Raw genomic sequence first — 26,147 nt, 5'->3', positions numbered from 1 at the left:
TTGCTATATGTACTATATATACTATGCATGGATTTTATACATTGTATGGCTATTTAATAATATGATCACGATCTTATTGACGTCTAATCATAGTAGTTTCATTGTATATAATAATGTGCATTTGATATATGATGAGAAAACTATAATACACAAATGGCCACGTATTCAAATCATTTGAATACATTGAAAATGAAGAAGAGAGGATTTCACATTAATAACACGCTATGACGGAAACAGTAGCTTAGGTTGCAAACAACTGAATGACTCAATGACGGATTTATTAAGAACAACTCAGTTCAATAAGGTTGCAAATTATCTCGAGTCAACACCTGCAACTCCAAACATAACAAGACAGTAATATCAGGAAACAATCACCACAATTATGCTGGTTAAGCATAATTATTTCAACTTCTCGTGCAACAAATGCATATTAAGAAGCCGGATCTGATTCGTTGGTTACATTATCTATGATGAAACTAGTAAGATTACCATTGAATTCCGATCCATATATATGACCCATTTTTGTTCTTTTTGTCTCCAAGTATCTTATATTCTCCTTTGTGATTGGAGTTAGCAAGGGAACCCTACCGACGATGCTCAATCCATAGCCTTTCAGTCCACCATACTTGGCAGGATTGTTAGTCATCAGTTTCATTGTTCGAACACCTAGGTCTCGTAATATCTGCACAAAAAGAATAAGTTAGCCATGGATGACAAGTGTTTCAAAATCCAACTTTTTCAGACACTCAGTCAAACACTCACAATTATGTCATATTTTTTTAGTAATTATAGGTGACAAGGTTTTAAAAGGGTAATATGACTACATCAAAGGGAAGAGAAGTTGAAAAAAAAAAAGAAGACATTTGATATACTTATGCAGGTCGATGTTTAAGTGGATCTTCGACAAAATGGGTGTATAAAGCATATCCTCTTGATAGACAACTTGAATGTCAAATCCATAAGTGAAGCTTACACAGCAGAAATCAATGTGGAGCTTGATGACAGATTGCCATTAGTACAGCCAGGCCTCAGACAAAATCAGCCATATAAAATATGCATATGTTGCTACAATGGAATTCCTTTAGAAAATACTGAACAAATAGATGCAAAACATTAGGTACTAGTCTAAATGTTCATAGGTAAAAGATAGGAATGACGGAAGGCATGTAGAATTAGAGAGTAACCTTTCATATATAAGATATTTCAGAACACATTCACTAGACATGGCAGACAATAGAAGTAAAAATTAAAAAGGCATTCATAATGTAAGCAAGAATAGGAACAAAATGCTGCTTTTTAGGCGTACCAAAAATGAAAACAAGGTCATCAACCATACTGTCAAATGTTAGATAGTACACCAAGGTGGTAATATGACAAACACCATTACAGTAAACAAGTAAATGATGTGAATTTCAGAAGCACTCCATAGATCTCAAAAGTATGGGGTATGCACTTATGTAGTACTTGTTTAAAAATTCGGAGGACATGTAATGAAGCTTCTGAGCCCTGACTATTACAGATTGTTTATGATCCATGTTACCATCAATAAAAGTATCACGCTAGAAACTTGGCATATATTCTATGTTTTACCTGTGCGCCTATGCCATATTCTCGTGAATCTACAGGCAATCCGAGCTCCTCATTAGCTTCCACTGTGTCGCGCCCGTCATCCTGTAGGTTGTAAGCACGAAGCTTGTGACCAAGACCAATGCCCCTTCCTTCATGTCCACGAAGGTAAACCAACACACCTCTGCCAGCTTTTTCAATCATTTCCATAGCCAATGAAAGTTGACTGCCACAGTCACATCTAGATGATCCAAATATGTCGCCAGTGAGGCACTCAGAGTGGACTCTTACCAGGATATCCTGGCCATCCCCAATATCTCCCTGTTTAAATTGGATTTGAAGTATTTAAATAACACAATAAAGTTTGAAAAATGTAACATGTTTGGACAAATAGTGAAACATAGGCACCAAAAAGATCAGCAAATGATCATTCAGTATCGTCTGAAGATTTAAAACGTTCAGCTCCAAATATATTCCATTTTAATATTTCGAGAAGTAGCATGAATAGCAACAAAAACCAAAGTGTTGCTAAAATTATATTAAAAATGACACTTACTTTAACCATGGCAATATGCTCCATTTCGTCAAGCAATGATCGATAGCAGTAGGCCTGAACAGAACCCCACTTTAAGGGTAACCGTGCAATGGAAGCACGTTCAACCAACTTATCTCTTTTCCTCCTATATCTGTCATATTATCTAATGGTCAGAACTCAAAATTACCACAAAATTCAATCCATGGGAAAAGGCAAACAACAAAGAATATTGAAGCAACTAGAGTCAGAACAAATAGGTGACCAACAAGTATGTATATCTAAACCTGATTGAAAATGATTCTCAGAACATACTAAACACGTGACAAAGTAATTTTTATATGGAACATACAAATACATGTGTTGATGCTATGATCAGACAAATTCAATCAAACCAAATATTTTAAAGATATATTGATGCTATAATACGACAAATGGAGTTAATTTGTATTAGTGGTGTGAGGAGAGATGGAGAGACCAAAGAAAACTTTAGAGGAAATAATAAAAAGAAATTTAACCAGAGATATTGTCTTGTCAAAGCTAAATTTCAGGAAAAAATCCATGTAGTTGATTCCAGATAATGGGACATTATGACTACTTGTAATTTGTATGCATTGAAGCTTGTAATTTGTATTCATGTTTTCATTTTCTGACAGTAATTTGTATTTACTTGTTCAACAATAAATTTTTTTTTGGAATAAAGGGAAAAAATTGCTCATCAAATAAATAGTTCCTTTTCAAGACATATCTAGATTCATTTTTTTTTAACACAATGTCCTTCGAAGGATAAGAAGCAAGATTAGGGATCCGTAAAGGTGGATGGGAAAATTGTTGAATGACACATAAGCAAAAAGATTGTAAGTATGATAAAGAAGAGAACAGTTGGAACCACGCAAGGTAAAATTGGGTAAGTATACTAAGTAATGAATATGATGTATATTGCCTATGAATCCTATTTATCAAAAAGAAAGTAATGAAAAATTGAATAAAAAACAAAATGGATAAGTGCAAGGGATATCTCAAGACAGATCCAGTCAAGTAATTTAGCATGGGAAGAAATTAAGATTTAAGTGCCAGTCATAGATTTGAAGTATACCGAACTAGTAAAATATATCATTAATGCATAACATGCCCATTGTACAATTTAACAGAAAAGGGTTCAAAGATTTGACCACAATATGCTGCACATTGCAGTGCATAATGCAAGTGAATTACTGAACAATATAGAGCTGCATATATTGCCAAATGTTGATTGCATGCCATGTAAGCAACAAAAGTGGCCATGTACAGGCCTAGCATGTGTGCTACAAGGAACAGAAAAATGGTAAGGCACAGCAAGAAGTACCTAGTATTTACTAGAATCCATTTGGAACAAGCAAATGATAAACAGAAAGGTCGACAAATAAATGCTCAAAGTTATTTTCTATACTTATAGAAAGCATTTATAATTTAAAGCTAATTTCATAATTTAGAAAACAGCAGCAAATAGAAACATGTATAGACTATACAAGTTTGAACTGCTCAACAGACAAAAGAATTGGTGCATATAAAGAGTGGGCATATTAACATGCATATTTGTCTATGATGGTTCATAATACACAGCATGGTTTCGTAAGGTTTGTCCCCTCATAGCATGGACCTAAAATGTCAGTTTCTTACCAACATTGACCTAAAATTAAGTACATTTATCTTTGCTGTTTGTGTATTCACAATAAAGTGCAACTCCCATGGTTAGTGATATCTTATAAGAGATAAGCAGGTATCATACCTGATCAAATCTGCAATTGAGATTATTTTTAAATTCTCCTCCTTGGCAAATTCACGTAGCTTTGGTAACCGAGCCATGGAACCATCATCATCATCAACGATCTCACATAGAACTCCAACAGGGGGTAATCCAGCCAGAATAGCCAGGTCAACTGATGCTTCCGTATGTCCAGCTCTTTTTAAAACACCACCCTCCCTGTACTTCAATGGAAAAATATGGCCAGGACGATTAAAGTCTGCAGGCTTTGAATCAGGTGACGCAAGCATCATAACCGTCTTTGCTCTATCTCTAGCAGACACACCAGTGGTTGTACCATGTTTGGCATCCTGAAGACAACAAGTTGTACAAACATTATAATTGTAATGAACCAAAACAAAAATCATACATAACTGGAACTTATATATCAAGAGCCAACCAATATAAGCAAATAAAAAGTAGTTGACAGCAGGAATTAAATGTTTAAAGTATTAATATAACCTATTAACCAACCAGACAGATACTTCAGAAACCTGAATCAGGCTTTTAGCTATACAGAACACTGGTTGAATGAGAAAAGATAAACAATCAATTGGAACAATAGAAAACCAGATGCACTTCATAGATTTTGAAAACAAAACTGAAGGACAATACTACAAGTTTTATGCTGCGATCTAGACAGAGTAATGATGCCGCAACTTGCCAACTAGACAGATCAAGAGCAGGGAATACTTCAAACTTTTAAAACCAATATACTTTATCCTTAGTTTTCAAATGAGAGGTGTATCTGACTCCTTAAATTATTATATATGTCAGAGGCAGTCAATAAGCCTCCCTTATATTTAGTTATTAAGAGACTAAAGCTGGAGGTTATCATAATATTATAAGATGTCCTCGTAGCAAGCTCTAATTGATATTTGTTTTTGCAAGATGTCCCTTCTTATCATTATTTGATCCTTACTGCTGAGAAGAACCATTAACTATCAAAACAAAGATAAGAAACATACCACTGAGACCGTGAATGCTGTGCACAGTTTCTCCTCGTTTTCTTTATTTGACACCATGAGAGGAAGCTCTAACCTTTCAAGGTCTTCTGCTTTCATGCTCACACATACAATTCCAGTCCCATGCTTGACTACAAAAGCCATGGCCTCTGGCGATACCAAAGATGCAGCCATTATAAGATCTCCCTCATTTTCTCTGTCTTCATCATCGACTACAATCACAAACTGCAAAAACATGGAACATAAGGGAAAGAAATAGCTGGAATCAAATGAATTAAGAGAAAAAAAGATCAATATGATCAATCAAAACAAACCTTGCCTTGACGGATGTCCTTGATGGCCTCTGAGATACAGGAGAACCCTTCTGTAGGACAATCTAAATCGTTCTCATCATTGTCAATAGAAAAGTCATCAGGAACTGAAGCCATATCGGCTGTCATTGTTCCAAGGGCTACTGCATCTGCTTGAACCATGGAATTAACAGTTGCATTATCCTGTTCCACGACAGCACTTTCTCCTAGTAGAATATCACTTTCACTTGACCTTGGTACAGCTATAAATCTATCATCTGCGTTTAAAGAAACACATACAGCTTTCCCGAAACCAGTTGATGTAAAATTCGAGATCCTCTGATTTACCACAAATGCTTTATAACACAGCCCTTTTAGCTCTTTAAAAGAGCTGAATCCTCTTGAAAAGAAATGAACCCTGTTAACAGTCAAGAAACAAAATAAAGAATAGTGTTCCACAATTGAAGTAAGCTCATTGTTTTGCTTCATGAAATCGACCTACAATTTTTCTATTCCATATAAGAATTTCAATAAAGAACTCCAAAAAAGAGAATCCAGGTGGCGCAACTGATTTTGCACTTGGACTGCATATATTATTACAATCTCCAACCTACCAATTATCTTGTTGTTTTGTGATTTCTTCTATACATTTTTTCTTTTTTTGAGAAGAGAGAGAGGTGCTTCACTGTATGTTTGTACCCACAGCAACTGGAGTCAACACAATGAGAGGTATGCATAGAAGCTGGCCTAGACCATTAATGTGTCTTATAATGAATTATTCATTGTTTTTTTACCAAATCAATACTCGGACCAGATAATTAAGTTAAATACAGATAGTGCAAAGTGAAAAGATAGTGAAAGTCAAAGAATATGATTTAGGAATCATGAAGTAGCGATTGTTCTAGAATATGCTTTAGGAATCATGAAGTTTTATAATATTCTAATATTATAAAACTTGAAAGAAATGTTTGATCAGACACAATAGATTGTGCTTAATATCATGAATTCGAGATATACATACATCACCTATGACCTTATTTTATAACCAAAGATTTTACCTTTCACAAGGATCCCCTAGCATTGTCCGCTAGCTGGATATAAAGTGCAAAGTTACAAGAAGCCAAAAAAATTACTACACATGCAAGAGCAGCAAACATTAAGTTGCTTTCATAAATCAGAATAAAAGATTCTTACTACTTTGTCCATATGCTTTAATCTCTTCCCAAAGAATCGGGTTAAGACTAACCCAGTATAATTGATAGTGGTAGATATGTTGTTAAAAGAGATTAACGGAAAGCTGCTGGCAACAGCATTAGTGATTGGTCAAAATTATATCATTGCAAAAGCTTTCCATCTTCTAAACTTCATCGTCCATGAATCGCCTTCTTTCATTGGCAACCTAGAAATATTGGAGAAGAATTTTCTTCTTTCCCCCTTTCATGGAATTTATTGATAATTCAAACAATACTCGAAAGATGATGGATTAATAGACCAAAAAACATAAACAGTTCAGAGAGCGCAAAAAGAGGAGAGAGAGGAGCAGATCTTACTGAGGGCGACGGAGTCCAACGACAGAAGAAGAAGCGAGAGAAGCCATCCCGACCTTTACCTCGTCCTGGAAACCAAATTGTCAAGTCTGGCTCCACAATCCATTCAAAATCCATCAAATTCCACGAAATCAAGAACAAAACTCCAAAAATCAAGGATCTAAACATCTCCAGGCCTTCCGACGCGCGACGTCAGACCAAAAAAGGGATAATACCTCTTTTAGGGGGCCGCGCCGCTGCCTGGTTCGATCCAAATGCCGGCAGGTAAGACGGCAGCGCGTGGATGATGAAGAACGCACGAATCAAGGAGTTGTGAGGATCATAATGGCATGAGCGTAATGTCCTTTATATTTATAGGGAGTGGGGGAGAGGACGCAGGAGGGATAAGGGAGAAGAGAAGAACCGAGATTGCTCGAGACCACGCGGCACTCACGTGCGACCAGATCCTATCTTAAAGAGGCAACAAGTCACCTAGCCACTCGGATACCTGCCTGGTGATTGGAGGTGGTCATCCACATGGGTGACAGAAAGCTTCGTGCTTTTATTCGATTAGATGGCAGGTACGTAAACGGGTGAAGCCACGGCCCGTGGAGAAAAGCATCCTTGTTGGTTGGCCCGAGCATGGTTCGAGACGCCGTCGAAGACGGCGGTGGCGAAGCGAGCACCGGTGCACGACACTCTAACGAGGACACGTGGCGTGGTTTCCTCGTGTCAGGATGACGTCCTTTCCGAGTGTCCGCCAATACCACAGTCGTGACTTCCGTAAGACATGCCGCGACACGAAGAATTCGCGGGATTCAAACATGCGGCTTTGCATACGGTGGGGCCAAGCGCGAAGATGTCCGACGGATCCGTTAACCCGCATACCCGAGCCACAACATATATATATATATATATATATATATATATATATATATATATATATATATATATATATATATATATATATATATATATATATATATATATATATATATATATATATATATATCAATCTCGGACAATAGAAGGAGATAATATGGAGGATCAACTTCTTACCATCTTATACATGTACTCTCTACACAACGCCTAATCGATGTTTTATCATATTTAAGTTAAGTAAGCTTCATAATGGCTTATTACAATTTCTATCTTGAGACCTTGATAATAATTTTCTGCGTTATTACATGGTGATGCATCATATAAAAGAAATTTCTTGTCTCATCAATATTGTGGGATGCATGCTTTTTATCTTGATTAGATACAACATGCATAAAGGATATTTTGGGTGTGTTAGATAATTTGATGCTTATGTTTATGTAGATGTCACACAAGAAGGATTTATTTGCCATTTAAATATTTTAAATTTTTTGTTTTCCTACATGGATGCATCATGCTAAAGATGAATGACTTACATTTTTTCTAATTAAAAGACATTAAGAGTGTTAGCCTTTTCACTTAGTATCATGCATTTTGAGAGTGGACAAGCATTTTTGGGTATTTTTTATTGAGAATAATGGATTAGATAATTTTTATGAGAGTGGATTGGGCTTTTCTTTTACCTAAAGAGAGTTGTTCTAGGTGTGACCAACTTAGGCATGCCACCAACTTGGGGATGTGGTAATCTTAAGGATGCCTACATGAGGGCATGACCAACTTGAAGATATCGTTTCAAAGATACAAACTTGGGGATATGGTCAACTTAGGATAAAATCATATGGAAGGATATGATAAAATTAAAGATATGACCAACTTAAAGGATATGATCTTCTTCAAGACATGGTTGACTTTGACCATCTTGAATGATATGATTTTCTTAAAATAAGATTAAGATTAACTTAAAGAAATATTCTTGTTGAGTAATGTAGTTATTTTAAGGATACGACCAAGGATATAATCATCTTAAAAGATATAGTTGTTTTAAGGATACGACTAACTTAAGGATCGAATCATCTTCAAGAATATGAACTAGCCTAGGAGTGTAACTATGTTGATGATATAATCGACTTAAGGAAGTAGTCAACTTAAAAAGGTTAGATCATGTTCAATTGTAATTTAGCTTTTTGAGATAATTGAGTTAAGGTAAAGAAAGGCATTCATCATGCCTTTTAATGTTATATTTCCTTTATAGTAATATGTATTTCAACCAGAACTAATAACATTATCGAGGTTTCTTTATAACTGACATAAGAAACCTAAAAAATTTTATCAAATAAATTTTATACTTAAAATATTGATTTGATGATGGTGCATCATAGTAATAAAAAAATTAAGAGTTGAAAACCCTATTTGAAAATATTTACACCAAAAATATCAATCGATAGTGGTATACTACACCCATGTACCAAAGGTTAAGGGTGAGAATCTTATCTGATAAAGTTATATTTAAAATATTAGTTTAGTGATGGTGTAAAAGACTAGATTAAGTGGTGATAAATTTACACATAAAATAATGGATTGATGGTGACTCATTTGAAGATGTCAACTAGTCTAGTTGATTGAGGCTTTCGTTATTGATAGCAAGATCTTCCGATCAAATTTTATTTTTCATCCCTTATCACTTTGTAAAAAAAAAGGAAGGAATATAGTAAGTATCGAATGAAAACATAAATGTTGCTTTATATATTGTTATTTCTGTAGTTGTTTTTGTCATCAATTACAAAATATTAAGTGATTTAATAAAAAAATATTTCCTTTGAACATCATGCTAATCAAGGTTCGCTGTATCATATTGTACCGACGCTTCAACCCGGGCTCTGTACGATATGGTACCGATGTATCGAGTGGTACATCAGGATGTACCGAATATTTTTTTATTTTTTTTTCATATTATAACAGTGCTCGAAGTACAACATACCTTGATACTAATATGCCATTTCTAATGAGTACTTTGTCATCTTTAATTGGCACTTTGACATACGATTTCACCAAGTTCTATGTGTCTAGTTTCGAGATGTTTAATTTCATACTTTATATTGCAAAATGGTCGATAAGTTTTGGCAACCAAGAAATCTATTTGGTGGGATATGAGCATGAAGTATTTAAATTATTGGAAAGTGGGAGAGATTTTTGTCTCTTCCTTTGCTTCGACTACAGAAATGGTCGAAAGTTAATGCCAAAATTTTGATGGAAGTAAGGAACAGAATTTTTTTTATTTAATATGGATAAATTATAAGTTTATAGCCATATGATTTGGTCCAAATTATTCTCTGCCTCTCTATGGTGTAAGGAGTGAGTAACATCTAACCTAAATATGGTTTACCTACTAATTAAACATTTGATACATTTTTCGTCGCATCGAAAAAATTATAAGTATGACAAATATGTTATCCAATTTGAATTTTATATCATATTAACGTATAACTAAATTAGATATTGATGATGCTAGCTAGTCTAGTTGATAATATTGCAAGGCTCATAGTTCAAATCTTGTTTCCACCGCTTATTTTTTTCATTAAAAATATGTTCATATAAGAATCATAATATATTTTTCGATTAGATCGTATTATAAGCATCACCTTTGTTATTTAATATATTTTTTTTTTTAGAAAAAACAATCCAGATTGTACAACCTACACTGATGAGGATAGTAATTATGATAAGACCCGACTGACGTCAGATGATGCCTCACGCCTCGGACGACACGACGGCACCTGGTCAAACGAACCGGAACACAAGCCGAGACGCATTAACACCTGCTCAGGCTCGGTTCTTCACGCCACGCCAAACCAATGTCAGACGCAACCAGCCTGCCCCCTGCAAGCGGGCACATCAGGAAACAGTAAGCCTCCCTAGAAATACCCTCGCACTCTGAACGAGCAGAGGGGGGAGAGGAGGACGGAGGAAAGAACACACCAGGGAGACACCTCAAACTCTTCTTCTTTCTACCCCCTCCACCACTTGATCATCGGAGGGGTCGGGTCGAGCGTCCCGACCCGACCTGTGTGCAGGACTACAGACGGAGCGCGCGCCCAGCCGAGGAGCCCCCTCCGGCGGAGTCGACCGACCCCGTCCCCATCGAACCACCGCGGCCGACCCCCTCGGCGAACCCGAGGGCCGCACCGGGGAGATCCCGCCTTTCGGATCCGAACCAAGCCGCGTCGGTCCCGAGGCCACGGCTCCAGGTTGTTTACACTAACATACACCGTATAAGATTTTAGTATTCAGATCTTGTTATGGTTATCGAACATGTATGCTAATGTTTTTAGTATCCACATTTGAACATAAAAGAAAACAATTCCAAGTACGTTAATTACATGTCCAGCTGCTCGTTGACTACTTTCTCGGTCAAACATGGTACACACAGCTTGCATAAGACGTTGACAATTTCGCCCAAGTGTTTGGGCCATACTATCCGTCCCTCCTCCAAACACACTGAATCACCTGTAGATCTGTCATCAGAAACATGCGTGGACGTGCAAACTTGGCTGAGCTTGTGGTTCTTTCTTCGGAGCTCCTAGGGTTTCAAGTCTCGTTCCGCTTCGTTCTTATCCTGAGTGTGATAGATATGAAATCAGATGAGAATATTTTAACCATTTGAACCACTTATAGGCTCATTCTTCATTCATGCATCACAGTATATGATCCAAACAAATTCTTGACTTCCTTTTTCTAGTAGTCAAACATATTCTTTCTTCTTTTCGTGTCCACACACCCAGTAAATTTTTGGGTTGCATGTAAACCCTAATTCCAAATAGTTAAAATAAATAATAGAAGTAAAATTTGAATTTAAACCTTATGATAAACTGTTAATATCTTTACTAATTAAGTTAATTGATATATTCAACTTATTTCATATTATCTCCTCTAATTATATACCTTTAGCATTTCGATCTTTAAATATTAATTGAAATATCATATGTGTTCAGTAATAAATTGAAGTGAGACAAAGTTAACATGTACTTAGTGGTAAACCTTACGATATTTTTGTTAATAGAGTCGATGACATAAGATAAATATTATTAAATATTTTAATTTCATAAATATAGAAATCTAAATATAATTTTTAAAATTATATCGATCAAAATAATAAAGATAACTAATTAAACGAATAATATATAATTAGCCCAAATCTGGAGGACAATAGATGACATTTATATGTTTAGGTGGACCCCGCTGTTATTTTTTAAGACACAGGTGCACAATTCTAGATTTTAGACTAATAGGTCTTAATTATTCTCATATGGGTCTTGAATTCCTTCACATGCCACAAATTGGACCATTCTGTAGAACTGTTCAATTTCTATGGAAATTAATTATATTGATTGAAAGAAAAATAAACATCAAGAATTGTGGTTCTGTGAGATGGAAGTTAGACCCTAAGAAACCTCATAAAATTCTCCTAAACTTATTCTTGTCTAGGCTGCTCTTAAAGAAAGAGAAGCTATACAGCATGTAGATTTGTCTTAAGCTTCCAGAAATTAGATATTAATTTACAGCATGAGGTCCTATATTTAGAACAGGTGATGTCAATGAATGTGTGCATAAGAGTCCATGAATTCTTGGATTGTAGCGGTTCTGAGCATCCCACTTCCCGATCCATCAGCAATGGCAGTAGATTTCGATACAGAGTAATTTGTCATTTCTCTCAGATGGCAACTTGCTGTTGCTGTGTGCATCACACTTCTCGTGCCTCTCTGTTTCGGCATGGATTCCACCAGTGGTTCCCTTCAACGTGGCCATCAGCATCGCGAGCAGCTGATGAACTTCTGTGATCTGCTCGATGCTTGTGCTGCCACCAACAGGATTTCTTCGAATATGGTAGATCAGTAAATGGCTTCGTTCGCATCCGGAAATTTTCCGGTTGGTCAAGATCTTTAAAGGTGGAAGGAGGAACAAACAAGAAGAAAAGATCGAAAGCCCCCCCGACGAACTTTACTCTTTTTATGGACAAGGATTTCGATATGATAATTACAAAGATAAGATACTAAGCAGCACAGAGTCCAAAAATCTGTCTTCTCCCATCAGAATTCTGACAAGGCAGCATTGACCACTCGACAATTACGCCGAATCTCGCCCCTTCGTTCCGACTGCAGCTCCCCCATCCTGATCATCCCGTCGACGAAGGCACGAAAGAAGGCACCTTGATCCTTGCTGAACTTTTCGACCACTTGCTTGGTCCTCTCGCACCCAGAATAGAGTGTTTGATCCGAGTTGAGGAAGCCCCTCAGTTGCACCAGGTCTTTGAAGTACTGGTTATCGAACACCGTAGGCGTGGCGTCGAGGCCGCCGGTCACGTTGCCGTCGCCACCTATCGGGCACAGCTCATCCAGCTTCTCTCGGTATTCTGGGTCCATGTTGGGGTCAGGCCTGCCTGTGCCGGACTGATTGTAGAGTCTGAAGACTATGGAGAAGCAGCGGCCTCTCCCGATGGAGTGCGAGCCGGAGAGCGCAACCAAGTCGACAGGAGTGAGATTGAATTGGCTGAAGAGGTTGAGGAGCGAAGTTGCGTTGGCTCTGGGACTGGGCATGATATCGTTGGAGTCCTCTTGGCTTGCTGTTAAGCTGTCCTCGCGGCCCAGTCGCACATCCCACTCGGGTCCTCCACTCTGGTACGAGGCAGAAAGGAACAGATCGGAATAAGTTAATCGGTACATCACATGAAAACATTTGTTAATCCCAGTATTCTTCTTCTTCTTCTTCTTCTTTATAGCTTGATGAAATGGGTGGTGTACTGATAGTCGTTACCAGGACGACAGCGTCCCTGGCAGCCATGACGATGATATCAGCGCAGGAGACGACCCCCGGGCACTTCCGCTCCAACGCGGCCTTGACCTCGTCGATCACGTCGAAAGACCGGAGCGAGTTGATGTTGGACAACGCCTGCTTCTCGCCGGGCATGTTGGGCGTGGCGTCGAGCAACACCGACGCGTCGCAGCCCTGGGGACGGCGACACAAACCGTAAGGATTAAGGAAGCAGAAAACGCAAGTCCCAGCACATAACCACGCGGCGCCCTACGTTCACAAAGCAGTCATGGAACTGCAGCCTCATGACGGACGCGCCGCTCCTGGGCTCGCGGGCCATAGCGGCCTGGATCGCTCCCCGCACGACGAGCTCCGCGTCCGGGCACGTCTTGGAGTAGTACCCCACGCTTAAGTTGGTGGCGGCAAGGGTGACGACGTCTGCACCAAGGAAGGAGGACAGCGAGAAAAGGAGCAGCGTGAGGAGGCGAGGCATGGCGGTGATCGTGGGGGGCGCGTGGAGCTGCAGATGGCTCAGCGAGCTTGAGGTTTTGGTAGGGTGGACGACCGGTCTCGTCCCTCTCGGGTTCAGCATAAGAGTCGCAACCGACGCTGGGATTCCTAGGACGATTTTTTTGAGAGGCTGGTGGACCGGTGCGGGGGGGAAGTGGTTCGTGGGGTGCAGCAGATCGAAGTGTCACGTTAATGGGGGAGGGAGGGGGTTAAATGCAGTGGGGGAGTCTACTATTGATGGAAGAACAAGAGGGAAGCGGCCAATGGGCACGGCTTGCTTTGGAGGACTGGCATCCATTGATGTGCACCCAAAAATAATAATAATAATAGACTAAAAATAAAAATCTTGGATGCCTTTTCGTTTCTCTCTCTCTCTCTTTCTTGCTGCCACCCATCAGGTGGGCCCAGATCATCAGGGGGCCCACTTCAGTTGCGCACCCATTATTTGTGAGCCTCCGGGCCCCACTTCTGAGTGATCAATGAACCTATGCTATCTACGCCGCAAAAGACAAAACGATGCTGATGATGATGATACAGAGGCGATGATCTTCTTCTGTTGCCGTGCTTCTCTTCCTCGCAACAAAAGGAGAGAGAGAGAGAGAGATGGATGGTCTCTTGTGAATGACATTATTGATGAGGATGATACAGAGTTGGGATGCAGATTCCCAGACAAAATGGTGGGGGCCAATTCCATCTCCATCTTTTAAGGATAAGCGAGGCAGTCAATTTCACCACCGTAGGAGATAAAAAGGATGCAGTGGATAGAGGAGAGGCACATGTGTTGTTTCACCTTCAGATAAGAGTGGCCATGGACTACTGGCTACATTACATCTTAGAGGACACTCAAGTGAAAGAAGGTAATACATCATCCACTGTCTCCCTCTAACTCAGTACCCACAGCAGTTGTTTCCCTGTGAAGTGAGGAAGGATCATTCCAAATAATAGCAGAGTAGTGATTACTGATAAGGTTTCTAATATTCCCCCTCTAATCCTCTCTAAGATTTCAGTTAAGTTCCCTCTTAACCTAAGATCTTTCTTTGATTGGATTTCCAAGGGTAGTTGGATCTTGAACCCATAATTTCTTCCCATTGTTGAGGATATTAATAATCCTTATAACACAAATTATGCTCCCAAGCCTCCAAGGTCTTTATGACTAATAATCTAGTTCCAATAGAGATTTAGAAAATTTAGGATGAGAACTTATGATGATGTATAATGAAGATCAAGCATTTTATGTTTGAGCTACAAAATATATAAAAATATAGAGTATCTAAAATAACCCATTCAACATCCAACTAGAAAATCTAGGTTAAGAATTTATAACCTCGATCATGCATTTATTTGTTTGAGTTACAAAATATAAAAAAATTAAATTAAATTTAAAGTGTCTAAAATAGCTCTAATTATTTTAGTATCATAATGGGTATTAATGTAACTTTAAGTTTCTAACAATAGTAATTGTAGAATGCTATTTGCAACTCCCTCTTTACTATTTACCATTTTATTTTAAATTTTTTTAATATATTTCTAGGAGATTGCTATTTACAATCAATCTCCTCTTTACCCTTTATAATCATAATTTATATTTTTAATATTTCTAGACCACCCATTTATAAATTTACTTAAATACTATCAATCTCCTCTTCTTCTCCTTTTTCTTTTTATTATTCTTCCTCATAGGACAACGTCAAGGGGGGTAATGAGCACCCATAGGAGGGAGTATTGACAAAGAATTTAGGTTGGGTTGAGAAGGGGGGAGAGGAGCATTGATAGGGAGCATGGGATTACAATGTCGATAGGAAATACGAGGAGAGCATCGAAAGGGAGAAAGAAGCTACGATCGGCGACGACATCAACAAAAAATGCAAGGGGAGCATTAGTGTTGATAGAGAGTGTCAGGCGACAACAACATCATCGACAAGGAGCATAGGGTTATAGAAAAGAAAAAAAGAATAAAATCGATAATACTTACACTATAAATAATAAAATAATATTTTATTATTTTTTAAAAGATATATCAATAGTAAAAAGGGGATGTGGATATTAAGCTTTTAATTTCTAATGACTAATATAAATTAACTACATAACACATAGTCTCCGTAGGATTTATTTTAAGCTTACATTTTAAAGGTTAAATATGAAGAGAGATTGCTAAAGGATAACAATTAAATAAAACAGCATCTAATATTTCTTGTCAAAAGCAAAAAAAAAAAAAACTTATCTTTTACCTTAACACTTGTCCTAATGAGAAAAATGTAAATGAACTTGAAAAGAAAATAAGGTGGTTCCATTTCTTGATCATATTTGATGCTATAGTGAGCTCATCTTGTTGGGGGCAATAAACAAGACAAGTTGGGACGGTATACTCAGATGCAATGATTTTTTTAACTTCAAAAGGAATACTCGATCAAATCACATCGTGTATCAAAGTGCATCCGGAGGAGTCCACACACACAAACACACATACTTTATGTTGAGTGATTATTTAGGTTATCATATAAGAAGCCCAAACTCAAACCTAAATTCTGCTGCTAATCATGATGGTTTCTTTTGTGCTTCGTTTATGGGGTGCAGAAAAGAGGTAGACAAAATAAAATATAATAAATTGTTTTAGTGGGGGTATGTAGATGCTACTTTAGCATAAATTGACAGACAAGAAAGGGTCATTTTACCGGTAGCAAAGAAGCTTCAACGAAACGCAATAGCAAGAACCAAGCACGACTGCCAACTAAACCCACAACATGGTTGCGATGATGAATGAATCAATACCTTTTTACTATATTTCGAGAATCAGAATCGGGTTCTTATATGCCACTGAATTGAATCAGTGATCTTTTTTCTTTGACTTCATTCTATATTTGGAATTAGCTAATGTTAACACACAGAAACTGTGGACGATGATTCCTCTTTGTTGACACCAAGGGTTGGTGCAATAATCTTGTGTGGAGAGGGCGTCAGGAAGATTGATCATTCGAGACAATCTAACCCTCGGATTCATATTGGAGAGTTGGGTCGTCCTTGTTGTTGGACCACCTCCCGGCTACGTCTTCGGATGGAACCGAGGATCCTACGCAACAGGTCTACGTCGGGAGTGTCCCGGCTCGACCTATCCGATGCTTAAGTCGAGATGAAAATGAAGGTTAACAATATAAATAAGAGAATGAAGAATTTATGCTCGCTTGCTCCTGTTTGACTCGAGACTCAATTTTTATGCCTGAATGCCTGATGACGTTGACGGATATGCTCATGAAAGGCTCGTAAAAATATATTTTTGGTGATGTTTGAGAAGTTAACAGTAAGAAAAAAAATTTGAGTATATTAATGGAAAATAAGTTTATAACCTTCATGATTTGTCAAAGAAAACCTAATAATGAATTGCAAACAAATTACCTTTGATGAGTAATACTATTGTTAATTACCATAAATATCAAAAGATCTTATTTTCTTGAGTAGATAGAATGGTTATACCATTCTATCTACTCAAGTATGAAAATAAAAAAAATTACCCTATCCAAGTATGAAAATTTCTACTAAACAAATATTTTCATGATTTCAAAAATCAGTTTATATAAAATGCTCGCAAAGGCATGTTCAATACTTGGAAGAGAGAAGGGGAAGACGGAAGAGAAAACTCCTCTTCGACAGGGGTTAGGGTTTCGGGATGGGTCTTTCGGGGAAGATCTTCGTAGAGAGAAGGTGATGGTGCGTGTGTCAATCGAAAAGAAGAGAAAACAGAGAAGGAAGAGATTACGCCGGCCGACGGTGGCCAAACGAAACAAGAGAGAGGAAAGAGGAAAGAGGAAAGACGAGAGCTCACGTCGAATTGATCTAACCACAGCATAGAAAAGAGGGAAATGATTCGGTTCACTTTGAACGAGTGTTATTTCGATTCACACAATATTGAAACGAACCATTTGGACAGCAACCATTTCTCGTCAATGTCGAGGGTTTCTTCATCTTGCATAAGAAAACGGACCCCAAAAAGATTCTTCCACGCCGCGCTGGGCCCCATTTCTTTTGACCCCTCCCTTTCATCTTGACGTGAGCCGACAGGAGGATAGGCCAGTCCTGTGAAAATATATATATATATATATATATATATATATATATATATATATATATATAAACACATTAAAACACATATTTTCATATTTTTCTAATGAAAAAAAATGGAAGGAAGAGATTGGATTGTGAGGAAAAAGAAAGAAGGGCAGGTGGGGGAGCAATTGCTAAAGCCCTAAAACCTAGACTTGGTCAAACGCAACAGTGTTTTCTTCTCTTTAGTTTTCTTCCTTAGATGTATATTGTGCTGTTCATATGACACCATCAGGAAGCTATCAACCCTTTCACTGTTCTTGAAAGAAACTATGACCACTTGCAACCCAACTACGTGCCTATCTTTAGAGGATCATGCTTGTGGAGCACAGAAAGAAAAATCTTAGCACTATCACTAGCCAGCTTTTGTCTTTTTCAAGATTGCAGTTCAGCATGTGTTGTTACAGTAAGTCCTAACTATTTGTGATGAAATTTTTTTTTCTACTATAGTTAAATCAAGTTCTAATGAGTCATTTTAGATCTTCCTCCTCATGTTGTCACCAATATGTCTAATCATAATCCTTTCTCCTACCATTTCAGATGCTATTATGGATGCAATAGCCTAGTCGCAAAACAAAGTTGGGTTCAAAGCCAGATTCAGAAGTGATTGATACAAGAGGAAAGCAAGGATGCTAAGAGACATGGTCAAAGATTCTTCAATCCAAGTGTCTCATGCAGTGGCTAAAAGATACTGAATTTGACTGCAACTTTATGTAGATCTGAACCACAAAAAAGAGCTATTCAAGCAACAGACCTCAATGTCTTAACTGCTCTACACCCAGAATAAACAGATGGTAAGGATGAACAGATATTTTGTTCAAGACAGGTTATGTGGCTTTCAGGAAAAAGAGAAAAAAAATCCAAATTATTGTCACAGCTTGATGCAGGCGACTTAGTCCATCAGATAAGCTAGAATCATCTTTATGAATATTTTCATTCAACGGCACAGCTACTTTCATACTATATAGCTCCTTATGAGTAAGAGGAAGAGACTGACATGGTCATATAGACAACTCATGTTTGCCTCTACATGCATATCTTTTGACATTCAAAACAAGGATCTGATGGATTTTCTTTGATCATTACGTCGCAGATTTCAGTCATTTTGGAGAAGCCCAAACGTGGTGGTTGTTCCGATCGAACCCGGTGACCAATTATGCTCATGGAGAGGGAGGCCAATCAAACCCAGTGACTGCATCGGTAAAGCCACCTCCATAGAACCTTACTTCCAAACCCTCCAATCCTTGCTCAGCCTCCCAAATGCTATCATTATCACTTACCCCCTCGTAGACATCTTCCCCGTCTTCCATGAACTCCCAAGAGTATACTGAAGAATCTGAGTAGTCTGAGCACTCGTCCCAGCAATTCTGCTCGTAGCAGTCTATAATGTCTGGCCCTAATACCTTCAAACCAGAATGCCACTCCTTCAAGTACTTATCATCTAGCTTCACTTCCCAACAGCCCCTTAGATCCAAGTACTCAAGATCCCTGCACTGTGAGAGGATCTCGAGTACTCCTCGTGTTGTCAAAAGCAGGTATGCCGTCTCCAAGTGGTGCAACTTGGGCATCGATCTGGCAATGGCATATGCCTCATCGTCTTGACAGACCTTGTCCGCAACCTCTAATGGATGCATCCTACGCCGCAGGGAAACGAGAGATTTGCAGTGCTTTCCAAATGCTTCAATGGCACGGGCACCTATCTTTCTGCAGTAGCTGACATCCAAGAAAGTTATATTTGATAGTCTTGGAGCAATGATTTCTACAATCGAGTCACTTATTTCACTTCTTGGAAGCTCCAACCTCTGAAGAGATCCAGCACTACGAAAATTCAAAAGCAAATAGAAGGAAATCAATAAGGTTCATAACAGACATCAAACCATAATGATTCTAAAGTGCCTATCTCGAGATACCTTGAACTATTCCATTACATTTTACCCATTTTGTTTCTTTCATCATTAAGATCCAAATTGGAAGCGAACCAGCTCTTGTAAGACCCATAAGAAAAATACCAATTTAGAATCACACAGACTAGTAAACTATAGTTATTTCCTTGGGGAGTCTAAAGATCTGACCTTATACCTTTATTTTGACTATTGGTTCTCATCTAATTCATAAAGAGTAAATCATCTGCCATATAACAACATGAAGGTTATGTCAAAGTAATCAATAACAGAAATGTAAAAGCACCCTACGGAGAGAAGCGACATTTTGAAACAACAAGGCCACTTCAAAATGACAACCACACTTCATGTGGACATAAGAATGAGTGTCTGGCCTGCAACACCAGCAGATACTCTTCCTGTTACTGCTATTGAACCACAAATTTGATTTCACAACTTCAGTCATCTTATTCATGTGGATCTAACTACCAACAGTTCAGAAAATTGGCAGTGACATTGATAGATGTCATACTCACTATTTCACCAAGTGATCGAGATGCAATAGCTAGATGTAATTAGCACCAACCATGTAGACACTGCAGATTAGAATTCAGATCCCCACAATGTTAATCACAGAAATGTTAGTCACTACAAACTATATGACCATAATTAGGACTAGTTAAACACGCAAGATCTTCGTATGTTCATCCAAGGCTCAAAATTCTGAAGCCATATAAAGAAGAAGCAGCACAGGGGAGATTCACGTACTGGTCTGCGATGAAGGAGAACATGGATTCGGTGTGGAGACCAGAGACGCTGAGCCTGCGGACGGAGCCAGAGCTTCGAGCAATCAGCATGTGAAGCATTTGGTCCAGTTGCTCCGGCTTGCACCGCTGGCTCCATTCCTCGATGTCGATCTCCTGCCAGCAGTAGGGCCCCGACACCGCTCGCCCCCAAGATTTGCATACCCTGGGAATGACGGTGAGGATTTCCTGAAGAGAGAGGTTGCGGAAGATGAGGCCCAGAGCATCAGGGAAGAGCTCCTCCCATGCCCTCTCTTCGCCGTCCTCGCCCTCGGCCATGTCTGTCGACGCAGCAGAGGAGGCTACATCCCTGTACAAACAACTAGATCACACGAAGAAATGATCAAATTTTGGCAAACAAAAGCAGGAATTAGAACATCAACACGACAGGAATAAGATGCTCCTGGGATTGAATCAAATGTTGCAAGTAATGTCGAGAACCAGCAAACTAAACCCGCAACGGTGGCGGATGAAGAAACCAGATACATGGATCCAGCAAGAAAACCAACAACAGGTTCAATTGAGCACTAAAAAGGACGAAGATGAGCGCAGGCGAATCGAGACAATTTTGCCCAGAATGGAATGAAGAGACTGGTCTTTCCCAAGATCAAAACGTAAAATGGATGGACTAATTGAAGAACAAACCCCAAACTTAAAGAGTACCGACATCCGTGAAGAAAACATAACCTTCTCGTCATCCAACAAAACAAACACGTAGTGACCAAAGCACTATTTTTTCCGGAACGATCGCTCGCTTCGCAGAACAACAATAGGATGACAACCAGAAAACAAGAAAACTGAGCGTAAAACGACAACATAAATGGGAAAAATCGACAAATCAAGGCCCAATCGCGAGTGTTCATCCCAGATCAAGCAAAGAAGCTGCCCAAATCCAATCATGAAGAATAAACAACGAGAACCTCCTAAATGTCACATTTTTTCGTGGGGATTAAACTATAAAGCCGACTGCTTCAATTAATCCAAGAAGATGAAAGAGGTACTAACATAGAACAAAAAGAAGGGTTTTCTCTTTCAATGCAATCAGCCGCTATTCGAGAAAATTAAAGATCAAAGAGAGGAACCACAGAGCAGAGACAGAGGAAAGAGGGAGAAGCAGGAAGATGGAGATAGCGAAGAAGCTCTCACTTAACCCGAGGAGACAGAAATACTGCAGCAATCGGCAAAAAGCTACAGAAGAGGGTAAAAGTGAACTCAAAATTACGAGATATATGTAGATCACACATGCAGACGATGTTATGTTAGTTATTCAGATATCAACCCTAGTTCTTGATATGATTCCCAACCCACGGAGAAGCCGAGGGTGAAGCCATACAGAGGTGCCGAACAAAAACCTTGTTGATGCGCATTTCTCAAGCCACAGGCGCAGCAATAGACGAGATAGCCAACCCTACATGTAACAAGTCTCCTGTGTATTCTTCCCCTCGAAACAAAACTTGCTCATCTGTACTTCTTACTTTTGGCATTATAACTACCATCGTAATCTAAAACAAGAGGAATCCATACGACGAAGAGGCGTTGTAGCAAAATGTAAGAGTTCATCACTGGCATGCAGTGCAAAGCCACGGTACTCTCCCACCTGCTGTCCTTCCGCTCCATGGCCGGCACTTGGCACACGCAAACAATGAGGTAGGTTGGCGCCTTGGGGGCATTGAAGGGGTTGTCGACCGGTGGGACATCAAGTTGGCTTGGCTTGGCTTGTGTCAGATCACATCACACAGGCGTTTGTACGCACCAACCTTTCTGGAATGTCTACCCTCTCCCTCTCGCGCTTTCGTCTCAACCACGAATGCCATTATGATGTGGTGTACATTTTTTTGGACTGGTTCTTTCAAGGTTAGAAGTACTGTCTATGTTCTTAAATATTTAAATCTTGAGTTAAATACTAAAAAAAATCACATTTTGATTTACCTACAATACTCTTTTCTCATTTTGAGCTTCTTTTCCTAATTGATTCATCCATTTTAATTTTCTGTGCTTTGGCTTCTTTTTTTCATCCCAAAATGCTTCTGATCAACTAAAACATCACTTCACATTTTTAGATAACAGTATAGCATTTTCTACAACTTAACAAAGATACAATAAATCTATACAAAATATGATTAATCAACCTTGGTCGAGGTTAAAATAAAAATTCATATTAAGCAAAGAACACATGAAAAAGAATTAGCTTTCTGATTATGATAATACTATTCATAACCATCCAGCTTACCAACCAATCTAATACAAAGGATGATAGTTTTTAAGTTTGTTCTTTCAGAGACAATTTGGGGACATAATGAGGAAAACTATAAAGGGTTACCAACCGAGAAAGACCTAAAATGAAAGATTTTTCTTGAGAATTCGTTCATCCGAGACTCTTTAATATTTTTATTAAAAACTAAAACTTAAAAGGATAAATGCAAAAACACACAAATATGTAAGAATATATTTGACAAAATTATTATGCTCCATACCTACTTTGCTTAGTTATTATATTGTGAAAAATTAAGCCATACAGTGTCGATGAAAATTTCGATTGATCCATGTTGATGAAGCCAAGACCTATCAAATTGAAGTGGACCACTGCTGACAGATGCAGAAGTACCTCCCCTGTCTCTGGCAAAGCTTTATCAGCATTCAGAATGACATTAGAGATGGTAACTGAGGACCTGTCTTGAACACAAAAAAAAAAATGAAAATAAATTTGATGTCAAAGTATATCCAAGGACATAAATCTAGTGCCGACAATTAGATTCTAAACAAAATGTAAAAGTAAACATTACCATATTGATCGAACAACGGCTCCAGTTCAGCAAATCAGGCTAGTGCATTGAGGCAGCTGGAGCACAATTCTGCAATGTTCAATTTATTGCAAGGAAGTAAAGGCTCGAGGGAAAAGAACACAACATAAAATGTGTCGCAAGTGGCCTCAACCAGCTTCAGCAAGTGCATTGAGGCAGCTGGAGCACAACCTTGCAAAGGTAAATTTATTGCGAGGAAGTAAAGGCTCGGAGGAAAAGAACACGACATAAAAAAGTTGCCAGTGACCTTAATCAGCTTCAGCAAGCATTCGCTTGGGCATACCAATCCGAGAAGGTATTAACTTCGACTGCGTTCCTCCGGTGTAAATGTATTGATGATCTACCTCTGTTGCTCTGTCAAGAAACTGTGCTCGAGTCACCAAACAGCAGCAGTGATTCCCACCACTGAAACTGAACTGAGATTTGATGTTACTATACATGCCTGTCCCTGACACAATGAAAGAAGAGCAAAGCCCCAAGAGAGTCACAGATCCCCAGGTGCAGCATCCACCAAGCAAGGCTGCTTGAGAACGGGCCTCAGGGATCTGAACAATTACAGTGGATTCGACCAAAAGACAGGAACCCCATCAAATATTCCATGTTGGGTGTATGCAAGTCCACCAAGGTTTTGACATGTTCTGCCTGCAATATAAAACTCCAAATCCATCTAGCAACACTGGCAGCTTCGAGAAAAGACAAATTGGAGTGACTGTCGAGTTGTTCTCTGGCACATGCAAAGCTTAGTTTTGCTTGTTAGCCAGACAGGCTTCGCAAGGAGATCTTGGAGTTGCCCTACAAATCAATTTAGATCTCTAATTTAGATCTAAATTAGATCTGGCATTCCGTTCCTGTAGTAGTTCAAACAAATCAAAAGCAGCTAGGGATAGGAAAAACGGTGAATAAGGTTGAAACAGTAAGGGGAAAAAAAAAGATAGACCAACGTCAAATTAATATTTTAGATGCACATAAGAAAAAAAACATAAGAACACAAAAGTATGATTAGTTCCTCGATATGATGCTTCAAATCAACCAGTAATCTGACAGATTAATGCCAGTACCTTGATCAATTTTCTCAAACACCACCAAATTCCTCAAGAACCTGGACGGCAGTTTGAACATCAGCCTCTGTTATGAGCCTGATGAAGATGATTTTACAACCTGTAAGGTTGGTAGATAAACAGAAACCATCAAAAATCACAGTAAATTATGGCACAGTGCTCATCAACAAGAAACAAGACCTGTTCTCGGAAGAAAGTAAAGGCTAAGCAAACAGGTCAAAACTACACAAAATCACATCGAGCTAATGTACATTTGAGATGGCCATACTGTTAACACAGTGATTCCCCACATTACTTAGATAAAGTAACAGGAAAGTAACCAAACTATCAGTAGCATCAAACCGATAGGCTCTTAGCAATTAGCATGCTAGATTGAGTTGTCATAATCTTATAAGAAAAACAGAAAATATAAGAAAATTTTTGCCATCTTCCATGAGGTGGTTGACGCTTTAAACTTTGATACAAAATGTACCATGACTCAGTTAGCTCTCTGTATCAACAGGGCAAGCATGTGACAATTTTATAACTGCAACATGACTTAAGTAGCTCTCTTATCAACAGTGCCAGTCACAAATTTTCTCAATGCTTTATCCATTTTATAAATTTCCATTCTCATATTTTGGTTAAACTCATCCATAAGTGAATCAATTTCAGCAGGAAGCTTACAAGAATTTAAAAGTAATTCAAATATGAAGTAAAACAATTCCTTTTGATAAATAAAAATACCAGATCAAGGAAAATTTTATTTCACTAGAAAAATCTTTCACTGGTTCGGTAAAATATTAATTAGTCCAAAAAATTATCTTCATTAAATGAGAAACTAATAGCATGAGCCAGTAGCGATACCCCTGTATAAAATAAGTGCAAATTCTGGGCATCAATTGCTACCAATAGTTCCACATTACCATATGAACCAAAATACGTTTGCTGTGCTAATTATTGATTGGATACTGATACATCATGAAAAGTTCATCAAATAAAATTTAAAATCATGCTGGACCTAGGTCAACCCACACTTTGATTAAAAGTAATAAGAACCTAAGTCATGTTGAACCATCTGTGTTCATTGACCACAACTTAATGACTCTCAAGCACAGTAGACTCTGGAAGGAATAAGAAGCATAAAATAAGTAATTTTACAAATTGGGTTAAGATTTAGTTTAGAATAATTTGTAGGAAACTAAAAAAAAAGCAGAATTCTGTCAGAGACTGTTTATATTTGAAGTTTCAGTTCATAATTTATGAAAACCCCAATGCAAGGCAGAGAAGTCTGAGCAGGGATTTACTAAACGTCTGGGATGCATCTATCTTGCACAGTGCAAAAACAGTTTCAGGGTAGAACATATTCAAATTTAAGATCTGGGCAGCTAACTTGCCTTAGCGCAGACCTAATTGTCATCATAACAAAATTAAAAGTAAAAAAAATTGTAAAACCAATTTCAAATCATAATAAAGAGTTTTTTCTAAATTGTTATCCAATTTAGCCATAAATGTACCCACAGCTAAATTTTTTGAATCGATATTGTGACATAAAAAGGATCCAGTTTGAATAACCAGATCTATTTAGTTCCATCTAATGTAGCTCATCATTACAAGTTCCTGAAAAGTAACTGCAAATATCTGACAGTCAGACAATAAGAGAACATGCAGAAAG

The 26,147-nt window shown here is 38.3% G+C and overlaps 3 protein-coding genes across 12 annotated transcripts; all 3 read right to left on the bottom strand.

Annotated features, from left to right (window-relative positions):
* Positions 1-261: 261 nt before the first annotated feature.
* Positions 262-7,053, bottom strand: LOC135641664 (probable bifunctional riboflavin biosynthesis protein RIBA 1, chloroplastic). Of its 2 annotated transcripts, none has more exons than XM_065157233.1 (8): positions 6,899-7,053; positions 6,687-6,772; positions 5,161-5,554; positions 4,850-5,071; positions 3,867-4,192; positions 2,123-2,252; positions 1,591-1,887; positions 262-682 (listed from the first exon to the last, which is right to left on the bottom strand). In XM_065157233.1, the coding sequence occupies exons 2-8, from the start codon at positions 6,731-6,733 to the stop codon at positions 431-433; spliced, it is 1,668 nt and encodes a 555-aa protein (XP_065013305.1). In that variant the 5' UTR covers positions 6,734-6,772; positions 6,899-7,053; the 3' UTR covers positions 262-430. The 2 variants fall into 2 exon arrangements, with proteins under 2 accessions (XP_065013305.1, XP_065013307.1); XM_065157235.1 differs by having other exon boundaries at positions 6,687-6,751; positions 6,899-7,049.
* A 5,459-nt stretch (positions 7,054-12,512) lies between these two features.
* Positions 12,513-14,042, bottom strand: LOC135639818 (peroxidase 17-like). Its single transcript, XM_065153755.1, has 3 exons — positions 13,621-14,042; positions 13,350-13,541; positions 12,513-13,210 (listed from the first exon to the last, which is right to left on the bottom strand). Exons 1-3 carry the CDS (start codon positions 13,936-13,938, stop codon positions 12,626-12,628), a joined length of 1,095 nt encoding a protein of 364 aa, XP_065009827.1. The 5' UTR covers positions 13,939-14,042; the 3' UTR covers positions 12,513-12,625.
* Positions 14,043-18,629: 4,587 nt separating this feature from the next.
* LOC103989490 (F-box protein FBW2) lies at positions 18,630-22,490 on the bottom strand. 9 transcript variants are annotated; one of them, XM_009408343.3, is made up of 3 exons: positions 22,232-22,490; positions 20,600-20,956; positions 18,630-19,769 (listed from the first exon to the last, which is right to left on the bottom strand). In XM_009408343.3, the coding sequence occupies exons 1-3, from the start codon at positions 22,249-22,251 to the stop codon at positions 19,112-19,114; spliced, it is 1,035 nt and encodes a 344-aa protein (XP_009406618.3). In that variant the 5' UTR covers positions 22,252-22,490; the 3' UTR covers positions 18,630-19,111. The 9 variants fall into 9 exon arrangements, with proteins under 9 accessions (XP_009406618.3, XP_009406619.3, XP_018683657.1 ...); XM_009408344.3 differs by having other exon boundaries at positions 20,600-20,944; positions 22,232-22,488; XM_018828112.2 differs by lacking the exon at positions 22,232-22,490 and adding an exon at positions 21,914-22,219.
* Positions 22,491-26,147: the final 3,657 nt, after the last annotated feature.

This window comes from Musa acuminata, chromosome BXJ3-6, assembly GCF_036884655.1.
Source record: "Musa acuminata AAA Group cultivar baxijiao chromosome BXJ3-6, Cavendish_Baxijiao_AAA, whole genome shotgun sequence".
Lineage (NCBI taxonomy): Eukaryota > Viridiplantae > Streptophyta > Magnoliopsida > Zingiberales > Musaceae > Musa > Musa acuminata.
This window is presented reverse-complemented; position numbering and strand designations above follow the sequence as displayed.

Excerpts from the sequence above, each read along its gene's own strand:
- LOC135641664 (XM_065157233.1), bottom strand. The coding sequence starts at position 6,733 with ATGGCTTCTCTCGCTTCTTCTTCTGTCGTTGGACTCCGTCGCCCTCA. Across the intron at positions 5,072-5,160 it reads AGGACATCCGTCAAGGCAAG|TTTGTGATTGTAGTCGATGA; the intron begins GTTTGTTTTGAT and ends ATGTTTTTGCAG. Across the intron at positions 683-1,590 it reads AATATGGCATAGGCGCACAG|ATATTACGAGACCTAGGTGT; the intron begins GTAAAACATAGA and ends CTTTTTGTGCAG.
- LOC135639818 (XM_065153755.1), bottom strand. The coding sequence starts at position 13,938 with ATGCTGAACCCGAGAGGGACGAGACCGGTCGTCCACCCTACCAAAACC. Across the intron at positions 13,542-13,620 it reads TCCATGACTGCTTTGTGAAC|GGCTGCGACGCGTCGGTGTT; the intron begins GTAGGGCGCCGC and ends CGCCGTCCCCAG. Across the intron at positions 13,211-13,349 it reads CCAGGGACGCTGTCGTCCTG|AGTGGAGGACCCGAGTGGGA; the intron begins GTAACGACTATC and ends GCCTCGTACCAG.
- LOC103989490 (XM_009408343.3), bottom strand. The coding sequence starts at position 22,251 with ATGGAGCGGAAGGACAGCAG. Across the intron at positions 20,957-22,231 it reads ATGGAGCGGAAGGACAGCAG|TTGTTTGTACAGGGATGTAG; the intron begins GTGGGAGAGTAC and ends CGTGTGATCTAG. Across the intron at positions 19,770-20,599 it reads TTCTCCTTCATCGCAGACCA|TGCTGGATCTCTTCAGAGGT; the intron begins GTACGTGAATCT and ends GAATTTTCGTAG.